Here is an 11,610-nt window from a genome sequence, read left to right as displayed (position 1 = left end):
AAACTTAAAAATGTAAGGATCCATTATTTTACAACCCATTTTGTTGTTACAAGTATCGTTCAGTTATATTAATATCTCAAAAACTGCAAACACGAGAATTATTTATCAATCATTAAACAAAAAGTTTTTTTAATTTTGTTCATAAGTCATGTAAATAGTTTTACTGATTACGATTCTCTACTAATTATTGTCATTTTTCATACTTTATAAGTTTCATCGATGACATTAGTTTTTATAATATATAAAAGAGTTGTATAAAAATTATTTAAATCATTACTAATTACAACATCATCTCTATAAAAAGACAAGGTCTTTACCAAAACAATATTTTTGCTTGTCATATGTTTTATCAATTTGCAATATAAATTTTTAAAATATCAGCAGAGTTAGTCTTTGTACAAAACAAACACTCATTAATACTGCAGAAACTGTAAGAGAATCGTGAATCACGTATTAAGACTCATGTTGTGGTAAACGTTATCAGGAGAAAGGAAATTTAACTGAATAATGCGACATACTGGACACTGAAATTTTAGAATAAACTGGTGTTACGTGGGATTCTCGGTGCGGGAATAATGCTATCGTACGTAACACTGGCAAAAATATTTTCAACAATAAAAAAAAAAAACATGCTTACCATCTAAATTTTTTTTATTTCAAAGTCTGCGATTTATCTCGCGTTGAATAATAGTGACCATTATACAATGTACATGCATTACATCGAACGAAAATTTGTTGACCTTCGTTATCAACTGAAAAATTAGATAAGGATGTCCATCGTACTTTTCTCAGAACTCATTAGGGCGAAAAGTTCCAACAGTTGTTTTGAACTTGCATGGGTGACTGTAGTTGTTTTGTCTTGGAATTCATTGTAACAAATAATTTTATCATTTGTTGTGAACTGACAAGTGAAAGTTTCACGTACTTTAGTTACAGAAATCGTCAAAAGTGATGTTTAGTATAAAGCAAAAGAAAGTGGGGGTGCAGTATGTGACCATTAGTATAAAAACTCAAATGATTTACAGTGGATGCTACAGTCGACATTTTACGGTTGTGTCCGAAATACTACGGATTGTTTCCTTCGGATAGTTTTATTTTTTGTTCTCACAATTATTGTCATTGCTCCTACAACTGTTTAGTTTCCGTATACTTCGGATTGGTTCTGGCCAGCTGAAATCAGAAAAAGTAAGTTTATTAAATTATCTTGCAAATTTTTTTGTTTTTTTTTTGTTGTAAGAAGGCCAAAGAATAAAGTAATAAATTAACACCTTATCCTAATTTTTGTTGTGTCAATCGTAGATGAAGTCGTTAACGCCAAGTCTCATTGTGCTTTTGGGGTGCATGGCCTTTTCCGATGCCTCTGTAGTTCATTGGGGTGACTGTCCAAAAGTGAAGCAAATGGGTGACTTTCAGATGAGTCAGGTAATTAATTTTTTGTTCATTAATTGAAACTGTGAATTCCAATTTGATTCAGAGAGCAAATGAAATAAAGAATTTTTCTCAAGTTATGCAATGTGGCAACCAAATGTGATCCTAAGAGCAAGAAGAGTTTTACTTTGTTGTCAAATAAAATCGTAGCACTAAAAATACAAAGCTGAAGAGAAAAAATTCTTCGAACAATCTGCCTGTTTCAATATGAATTAAAGTAATTTTTTCTAAAGTCTGACTTGTTTTTTACTCAACCATTGGTATAAAAAATATTCAAAAATATGTCATTTAAACAACATAAAAATTATTATTTCTTGTAGTTTCTCGGAAAGTGGTATTCTGTCCAGATGATGTGGCCAAAGATTCCTGTGAGGAAAAATTGTGTCACTTACAATTACAGTGTAACTCACACACCATCAAAATACAACATCATAGAAAGCGGCCACATACCAGTTATAGGTAAAATAATCTCTCACATAAAAATCATAATGGGGTTTTGGTTGAAAATATTTTTACATATAACATGCTGTTGTTTCATGGTGCAATAGTTAAACAGTTTTTATTAACACAAAAATGTTAATGGTCGGGGCTTAAATTTCTTTTTTTTTTTTTTTTACTGTTCTTTTATTATTTTTTTTATTTTTTACTTCACCATTTTTCATTGAAATTTTATTGAGAAGAGCTTTTTGGTTTTGTTACTGTTTTGGTGATACTTCCCTTTTTTCCACTGATACTCATACAAACTTTTTATTGTTATCTCTACACATGTTTTACGGGTATTTCGTATTATTTTTTACAGGGTATCATTTCGTGGGTACTTTGAACACTGATTTCAGAGGTTCTAGAAATTCTAGCCACATGACGGAGCGCTTCCCTATTTGTAAGTAAAATTCCGTATTTTAACTGTTACGCACATTTATGTACATATACGTATCATGAAGTTCCTTATCCTCATGTAATAATTTTACTTGAAACTCTTTTTTGTATGTAAATAATTAAGTTAAATTTCGTCATTCGTCAATAAAAAAATATTTTTTTTGGCACGATAAACTTTTGTGCAATCGCAAGATTAAACTCCCAGAAAATAGTGAAATAATTAGTAGTACAATTTTTTTTTTTTTAATTAAAAAAAAATTACTGTAGTTACGATGAAAATTATTATTTGTAACGGTAAAAACTGTCGTACGAACAGTAAAAAATAATGTACAATCAGTCCAAATTCATTTTTTTCTGTTAGTTTACACACTTGAAAAATTTTTTAAAAAGATAAAAGTTCGATTCTAAATAGAGAAATGGCTCAATGTATGCAAAAAAAAAAGGTTTAATTATATTATAAAAAAACGGTAATCAGTACAATTTTTAATCGATTTACATAAATAGATTTCCATATCTTAATTTTGTGCACAATATTTATACACTTTGAATTACTTTTTGCTTCAAAGCAATAAAAAAAAATTCTTTTATTTTAAACAAAAGTATCAAAAAACTAATTTTCCACTAAAAATAAATAATGCAGGTGTAGTCGCACTTTCTTACTTGCGTATTGTAAATTTTGAAAAATAAATATGTAAAAGCATCTAACAACAATTATTCATCTTATAGACGGTCACGCATCTCACAAAGTCATTGATACGGATTACGCGAACTACGCGGGCATTTTCACCTGCCGAGAATACAAACCATTTATGTTCTTCACCGTCCATCGCTGGTCGGCGACTGTACTGTCGCGCAAGCCCACCCTCGGCGAGAAATACGTCAAAAAAGTCCATGAAAAATTTTCCAGCTTTGGCATTGATATTTCCGAAATAAGTAACATCTCTCACGACGACTGTAAGAAAAATGTGTATTACTTCCCCATCGACTATGAAACCGTCAACAATTTCATGGAGTGGATCAATCACATTTTCGGTCTGAAGACCTCTGGCAAAGGTAGAAATCAATTTCGCAGAGGAAGAGCTACTGACTTCCATGGCAAAAATGAAAATATATCCAACAATGAAGTGGAGAACGAATCTGACAATAAAAATAAAATTTCATCTCATAAAAAGGAAGATGACAATAAAGTAGATAAAGAATCTGAAGATGAACGTGAAATTTCATCTCACAATGAAAAAGGTAATAATAAAGTAGAAAAAGAATCTGATGATGACAATGACGATTCATCTAACAATAAAGAAAATGACGATGAAAATGAAAATGAATCTAACAATAAAGAAAATGACGATGAAAATGAAAATGAATCTGACGGTGAAGAAAATGACGATGAAAATGAAAATGAATCTGTCGGTGAAGAAGATGACTATGAAAATGAAAATGAATCTGACGGTGAAGAAGATGACTATGAAAATGAAAATGAATCTGACGGTGAAGAAGATGACTATGAAAATTAAAATACATCTAGTAATGGGGAAGATGACCATGAAAATGAAGATGAAAATGTATCCAGCAATTAAGAAGATAACGGTAAAGTAGAGAACAAATCTTCTTGATAACGCACATATACTACCTCGAATAAAGTAAATGTCAATTCTACGTTTTACTTGTAATATAATTATTTTTTATTTTTTGTGCTTTATGTAAGTTTGCGAAGTAATTACCACAGAATTACAGAAATAGAGTAATTTTTCGAATTAGTATTAATCCATTTTTATTAAATCATCTGTATGATAACAATAATTTTAAATTGACTTTACATTAAGGCAAGTATCATTGAGCTCATACTATTTCTTATCTTCAGCGAAGTTGAATGAGTTTTTTTATTTATTTTTTATTTTAAAGGTATTATATCAGATGCAAATTGTATAAGTTCTCCTTTTAAATGTTTTTATGGATTTTAACTATGTTTGATGAGACAATATCGTTAAGATCATTACGTAGAATAAGTATAAATATATTAAAGTACATGTCAACTTACCTTTATGATTGTATAATAAACTACAATAGCTTAATATCTCGTACAAAAACATAGTTAAATAATGTATTAGCAAATATATGTTCAAGTGGTCAATAAATGCACATTTCTTCATATACCGGCTTTAAATTAATTTATTTTTACATTGTTTTTATTGTCTTGACGATGAGCCATCATTTCTCGAAACCTTACGTGGCATCAATAATGACTAACTTATTTGAATCATTGTTCTGATTTCTAAAGTACTTTCATAAAATAATCCTTAAGTAGTTTTTTTTTGTTTTTTTCCCTAAAAATAAAAACTGTGTATCCCAACAACTCAAAGACCCCTGGTGAAAAAAAAAAAAAAAAAAAAAAAAATGGAAAAAAAATCGGTCGAAACTCTGCATCATCCAATTAAAACTCCTCGACATAATGTAGTCCCTACCACGTACCCCGTACAAAAGTCATTAATCAGTCAAACAAAAGAAAAGCTCACGAGCTGCAAGCGTTCCTCTTTAATCTTCTGCACTTGAACAACAGCCCAACCCTCGAAACAAAAAAAAACAAAAAAAAAAAATTAATTAAAGACAACCGCACGTTTCTCCCTTCCCGAGAGGATCGTATCCGAAATGCGCAGTGCAGTAACGGAAGCTCCCAATACGTATGTATACATATATATCCTAAGTGCAAGAAAAGCTTCTCGATGTGCACGTACAGTATAGCCCCATACAATATACACAACCAAAGTTCTCGCCCTCTCTTCCAAAACTATATGTATACATAATATGCGCGCCAAAGCTCCCCAGCCGCGCAGATCTCTCTGCACACGCTCTCTGGCCAAGTTTGTGTCATTAATTGTAAATTTACTCAAGGGCGCACAATACAGGTAGTGACTCTTATGAATTATTATTTTATTTACTTTTTATCATTAAAATAAAAATAATTATCATTATTACTATAAAAAATTTTTAAGCTCGTATGGTACACCTATGCGAGCGTAGAGCGTAAAAGTGGGTGAGGTAGCGAGGCGGCGGGACTTCAGGGGTGGATGGCAACAGTCTTTCCCCCGCATCGGTTGTTCGCGGCAGTGTCGAAGGTAAGCGGCTTTTTTTACCTCTTTTTTGTTTTTGTGTAAAGATTTGATTTTTTATTTCTTTCATTTATTATTTTTTTTTTTTCACTTCAAATTTAATAATTTTTTGAGCGAGCTATTTCTGGCTAGCGCTTTACGGCTGGTTATTTTCCGCAAGCCGGGAAAACGACTCACGACAGAGATAATGGTTGGTTACAATATAAAAAAAAAAAAATACGTTTTTTACTTTTTTTTTTTTTTTTAGCGAATCTTTCGACATGGTTCTCCCCCCCCCCTCCTTCCTTCCTGCTCGTGGAATGTCGCAATTCACATCTTGCCATGGGTGCATCGACTTTGAACGGCTCGAAAAGCTTTTGTGCGAGAAACTGTTTCGGCCAACATTATTGTAACACGCATCATTTTTTTTCCTTCGCGGCAAGGACTCAGCCTTCTCCTCTCTCAGCGAATCGCGCGTACAATTCATCTTCGAGTGGGTACGCAGATGTACGTTTTTTTTTTTTTTTTTTTTTTCCTTCACGCGATGTGCGGCTCGCGTCATCTGTCAAAACTTTCGTAAAAACCGTAAGCGTGTGAGTACATGGTATGTACATGGGACGTTTCGTCTCTATTCAGATGCAAACGTTTTGGGGCCTTTGAAGAAAAGTCTTTTCAGAGAAATTGCCCAATACAAGGATTGAATGGCCGTTTATGTTGTGCAAGCCTTCCTTGGCTTGCGTAATAATGCTTTCGGTCATTTGGGTCTTTGTTGTGAAAAAAGCTGCACTAACAAGAGTGTGCGAGAAAAAAAACTTGATCAGTTCATCCATTTTTTTTTTGTTTTGTTCTGTATCCTCCTTGAGACGTTTCAGTGATTATTATTGATGTTTATCACATACCTACTTTTGTGACAGCTCGTGTCTGATACTAATTTAATAAAAAAATTATCATTTCACAAGCTGCTTGAGGTCGAGTGGAATCGTTAATTTATAGGTTTTGTTGGATACGTTTACCGGATTTAGTGTCAAAATAGTATCAAAGTTTGATATATCATCAATACTGATCGTGACTCGAGATTTTCTGTACACCAGTTGCTGAATAATTGAAAAATCTCTAAACTGGTCTAAAGTCATATTCGATGTTATGATTGCGCTTTTCATCAGATCATGGCTAATCATCTTCATGCAAAAATAAAAAAGTGTCGAATGCTGATATCAATTGTTGTCTAGTTTATATGTATTTGAAAAATAAGACAAACGCAAGATTGTTTTTCATGGTTTTTATTTGTACCTAATTAGATATCCTAATTTAATTTTAATTTAAATAATTTTACAAAGAAACTATAATAACTTCCGCTTTAATGTGTTAAAAATACACGAATTTTGTATATATTTTATCTGACCCGTTACCTACAGAAAATTACACAGTAATTTATGACATTATTAACTAGCATAAGATAATTAAACCACTAATTATAGCCACCTGAACAAGTCAACAAAATTACTGATTTAAAATTGCTGTAGATTTAGGCACAAACATTTTTTTTATTTTCTTGAAACAAAATTGTTTTTAAGTGTAATCCATTATTAATGCTAAAAAATTTTTTCAAAGTACGACTTATAACACAGGTCTTAAAAAAAGTTTTCTATAAAAATAATGCATGGTATTTTGGAAACAAAAGTAATTTAGAAAAAAATAGTCACAGTGCTTGAAAATATCCAAATATTTGATTTCAAATACTTTACTATATAAATTTTAATTAGTATAAAAAATATTGATTTAACTACTATAAAAAAATTTCCAAAATGATGCGTTGCAAATAATGATAAATAAAAAAAATTTTTTCAGCAAACGATTATGAATTTTGGAACGAAAAATTATCTTTTCAAGTGTTGAAAAAGTACGCCTCAAATGTTAAAAACGATACCAAATATTAATCTCGCTGCTTACGAAAAAATTCCACGTGCAAAAAAAAAAATGATTCACCACGAAAAAACGGCATCGTTTTCGTTTTGTACTATCACCCATTGTTTCATTCGTATTCTGTCGGCAGAGTATCATTCGGTGTTCATCTCAGCTGTAGGTATATATTTGTATACACATGTACCAATCTGTATTCTCGTAAACAAAACAAAAGATTTTCTCAGCCAAACTATGCAGTCGTTGATTATAAATCTTCTGTGAGTATTTAATACATACACTGCTTTTACTTCACTCGTCAAGTGAACCCATTTTATGGATCCTTTTTTATGACCAAACTTTTTTTTATTGTGGTGTACATATATGTTTATCTATTATTCATGAAATGCGGCAGAGACAGATGGACAATCTTGATAATCTAGATAATTTTGTGTTGTATTATCTCCTTTATTTGTATAAAAATTACTTTTCAACAGCTTTTTTTTTTTTTAATTATTGTCACTTGATATAATATTAACTACTGTACGTTATGAATTTTTCCAATGTAATGCATTATGTATGTAGGGCAAACTTTTTATTACTACTTATAATATATTAATAATCAAATGTTTTCACCGTTTAAAATAATTTATTATGTTTTCAAAGAAGAAGAAACATATAACGAAGAAAATTTTTAATTATTTTAAATATTTGAATTGATTATAAAATTTATTAAAAACTTTTTTATAAATTTTTATCACTAAACTATTACAGTAAATTTTTTTTATATTAATGGTGGTACATGGTAATTTTATAGAAAAATTATATTTTAAAGTATTCAATAATTAACAGTTGATTATGCCTTAGTCTGTGAAAGCTTTTATTTCGAGAAATACGAGTGTTTAAATTGTTGGTTTTCTAAAATGATAATTGTTTTTTTTAAAAGACAAAAAATTTAAAACATCATTATTAATGAACAAAGTTTAGTAAACAAGAACAAACGATTTTTGGTGGCTAAAGTGTATAATTTTTACGGTGATAAATATTTAGGAGCCTTGTTGAAGAACAAAGGAATTCTGTTAGCTTGAAAGAGCAACTTTTTGGCATATCGAGAGTATGCAAATATTGGCACTCGAGATCTTTTGAGTCTTTCCGGGTTTTAAATATTTTAATAATTTTCACCGTAAACTGTAGAACATTTTTAACTTCAAATACAAAAAAAATTGTCCTGTAAAACTTGACTTTTACTTACTTCCTTCTAGTCAAAAGTCAAACAGATCGGAGTATTTATTTATTAAATGTATATTTTTTCAATTAAATTGCAAAAACTTAAGATTCTAAAGTACCCAATTAATGTGTTGACTACCAAAGTAAACAAATTGAAAAATAAAGCCACGATGATTTAAAATTAAGTATTTAAGATAAAAAATATACTGCGTAAAAGAAAAATGTAATAAAATTATTCTGTCTTCACCACAAAAGCACACAAGTGATTGAGCTCGTTGGCCCACATGCAGCTGGAATTTTTTTCCAGAATGTTAAACATTCATTAGACTCTGCAGTGATCCAGGTTCAAGTGGCAAGGTTCTCTCTAGTGGGCTAATCGAGAATGATTGACCCACATTGGAGAGACACAAGGAAAGGGGGGTGGCAGCCAGTGTCAGTTTATGTACCTCCGATGTGTCGTTGCGTGTATTATTAGTCGGGGGGATATTATTAATAGACCATTTTGTCATCGCTGATTTGACATATCAGTGACTTTTCCTTAGCTAACTTGATGATGTATGATCATCCCTTACGAAAAAAATACGATTTAGATTTATCGAAAATTTTATTGGTAGATTCTTTTGTCTAAATAAAACGTCAAAAAAATAAAAAAATAAATTTATCAAATAGATAAACTAATTTTTAGAGTGTAAAAATTATTTCTATATAATTATAATCATTGACAAGAAATTTATCATTTTTTTTGTATGGAGTGACAATAAAATGCATTTATTAAGTCTTGTATTTTAATATACTTGACTAAAGAAATTGAAAATGAGTATGTAAAAAGACAGTTGATTTATCAAGTCAACTATTTATTTAATTACAGTTATACATTTTTCAAGCAGTACTTGAGTTGTACAAAAAAAATTATTTATAAATTTAGAGAAATTATCTCCTATTAACTCTATAGTTTTTTTTAGCAGAAGTTGGTAGGACGATTGAGGCAACAATCATATTGTGTGGCTCGAAAATCATGCGCGATTACAGCTAATATTTAATTTACGAATCTTCGAACCAGACGAAATTAAACTAGTCACCTAAAATTCAGTTTTAAACTTATTTTTTGACTAAAAACGTACGACCATTGCAAATCACGATTTTTTTTTTTTTCAGCCGTAATAAATTCAAAATTCCCCAGTAAATCCAGTACTGATACTCCACGTTATACTCATCGTTACGAATTCTGAATTAAAAGTGCACTACTGACAAATCAATAACAACAAAAATAAAAAAAATAGATAATAATAATATTCAAGGTCAATAGCATCCAAAATAACATTGATTTAGCAATCATTCCTAAAACTGCACTTCATCATACGCTACGTCTTCGCGAAAAGTAGGCACCTTCCAAATTTTTCCAGCGTATCAAAAACGCACGTCTCAAAACTATCAATACCCGTTTGTCCGTTTCCAACATGCGGGTGACGAAACACCCGCGACTCTTTTCTTTTCGTCACGCATGTATGGACATGTTTCCTCTCGCCTGGTCATATATACTCATTATCTCCGTTCCTAATGTGCATCAGCATCGATGCGCGTGTGTGCACAGTGTAATTTAGACAAATAACAGCCCGATGGAGGCCGGTTACCACGTGGAGGCGCAATCCCCCGTTTTGAGAAGAAGCCTCTCGAAGCTGGTAAAGGAATATTGACAATAGAATCACCGGTAATAAATTATATAAAATATACACAGCCGCGTGCATCGTCAGCTGAGTAAATTATCATCTCATCTTAAAATAATATGTTTTATACATTAGATTCGTTATGTTATTTTATTTAAATTAAATCGCGTTGAAAAATTGGTTAACATTTTTTTAAATACTACAATATTGTATTATATTATATAATGTAGTATTGGCATTTTATATTAATACGTATTATTTTTACAACTTTAACTGTCATATTTTTCAACTTATGACCCTAGTGGTCTTGTTAAGTGAATTTTTGATTCTTGTCGAACAATTAAGAAGTTTGTGTTTGTTTTTGTTGACATTTTTTTGACAACACTGGTATCTACACGTACATGGTATGTTACGACATATTTATTCTTGAAATAACATTTACGACGAAACAAAACTTTAGACAGAAAAAAAAAAAAAAAAAATTATCATACACGAGTACGGCCATTTTATTGATTTCTTTCATCTCTAATTGACGGTTCTATATTAAAAATATCGTTTGGACGAGTTAATAAAGCCATCAGCCATGCATATAATGAAGTTTACTCAGCAATTCATTCATCGATCGGCCTTTGTGGCAGTAACCCAAATTTCGATCGTAGAGAGTAACTCTATCTAATCCATCCTACCCGTATGAATTACATCTAAAAGGTTCGAACGGACGAACATGTAAAATCACTTGATCAAAACGCGTGTACATGATCCGGGGCAGCGATGATCGTTGATTTCGGTGTTTCGGGCGTCACCGACCTTGACCGATGACACAGAGTTGAGGGAAAAAAACAAAGACGAAGAGATACACATGATGCGCGCATGCAAATGGGAAAGGAAATTTTTCTGTCCTACACTACTACAAAGCGGTGACAACATTTTTTCATACTTTCAAGTTTTACCAGAAAAAATATAATAGTCAAGACAGCACTTACATGATGGTTTTTTTTTTTTTTTTTTTTTTTTCTTACAAATTAGTGATAGCGCTTGTTTCGCATTGAATTTAAGAAATCGCGTTTTGATCAAATTTGATATAGTGATAAATAGGATGGGTCGTATCTCATGAATGATTCATTAACGAATATTTACGATGTGAAACTTGGGACCAATGAATATTTATTGACGCTGTAAACGCATTAATTAACAGGTGACGAATAATTTTTCTTGTTATCACCTGGTTAAAGTTTATAAATATGAATTTATTATTATTATTATAAATTATCAATTTTGAATTATTTGCCGTTATGTAACTATAAATAGTGATGAAAACTTTATAATTATAAGATAATCGCAAGCTGTGAATCCAAAAAACATTTTTTTTTTTTTTCACTCTGATACAATTTTATTTTAGTACAAATAAATAGCTTATTCGAGATTCGAGG

The 11,610-nt window shown here is 30.9% G+C and overlaps 1 protein-coding gene across 1 annotated transcript; it reads left to right on the top strand.

The window, feature by feature from the left end:
- Positions 1 to 950: 950 nt before the first annotated feature.
- LOC106636436 (lopap-like) lies at positions 951 to 4,438 on the top strand. Its single transcript, XM_089588705.1, has 5 exons — positions 951 to 1,185; positions 1,300 to 1,422; positions 1,749 to 1,887; positions 2,228 to 2,308; positions 3,031 to 4,438. The coding sequence occupies exons 2-5, from the start codon at positions 1,300 to 1,302 to the stop codon at positions 3,816 to 3,818; spliced, it is 1,131 nt and encodes a 376-aa protein (XP_089444831.1). The 5' UTR covers positions 951 to 1,185; the 3' UTR covers positions 3,819 to 4,438.
- Positions 4,439 to 11,610: the final 7,172 nt, after the last annotated feature.

The sequence above is a fragment of the Copidosoma floridanum genome, unplaced genomic scaffold (genome assembly GCF_036245765.1).
Source record: "Copidosoma floridanum isolate Cflo_tuat_1 unplaced genomic scaffold, Cflo_Japanese_pri ptg000007l, whole genome shotgun sequence".
NCBI lineage: Eukaryota > Metazoa > Arthropoda > Insecta > Hymenoptera > Encyrtidae > Copidosoma > Copidosoma floridanum.
Note: the sequence above shows the minus strand (reverse complement) of the source record. Positions and strands in the feature narration are given on the sequence as shown.

What these genes read in the sequence shown, in the direction of transcription:
- LOC106636436 (XM_089588705.1), top strand. Translation starts at nt 1,300, where the DNA reads ATGAAGTCGTTAACGCCAAGTCTCATTGTGCTTTTGGGGTGCATGGCC. An exon ending in GTGACTTTCAGATGAGTCAG is followed by an intron (nt 1,423 to 1,748) that starts GTAATTAATTTT and finishes TATTTCTTGTAG; the next exon opens with TTTCTCGGAAAGTGGTATTC. An exon ending in GACGGAGCGCTTCCCTATTT is followed by an intron (nt 2,309 to 3,030) that starts GTAAGTAAAATT and finishes TTCATCTTATAG; the next exon opens with ACGGTCACGCATCTCACAAA.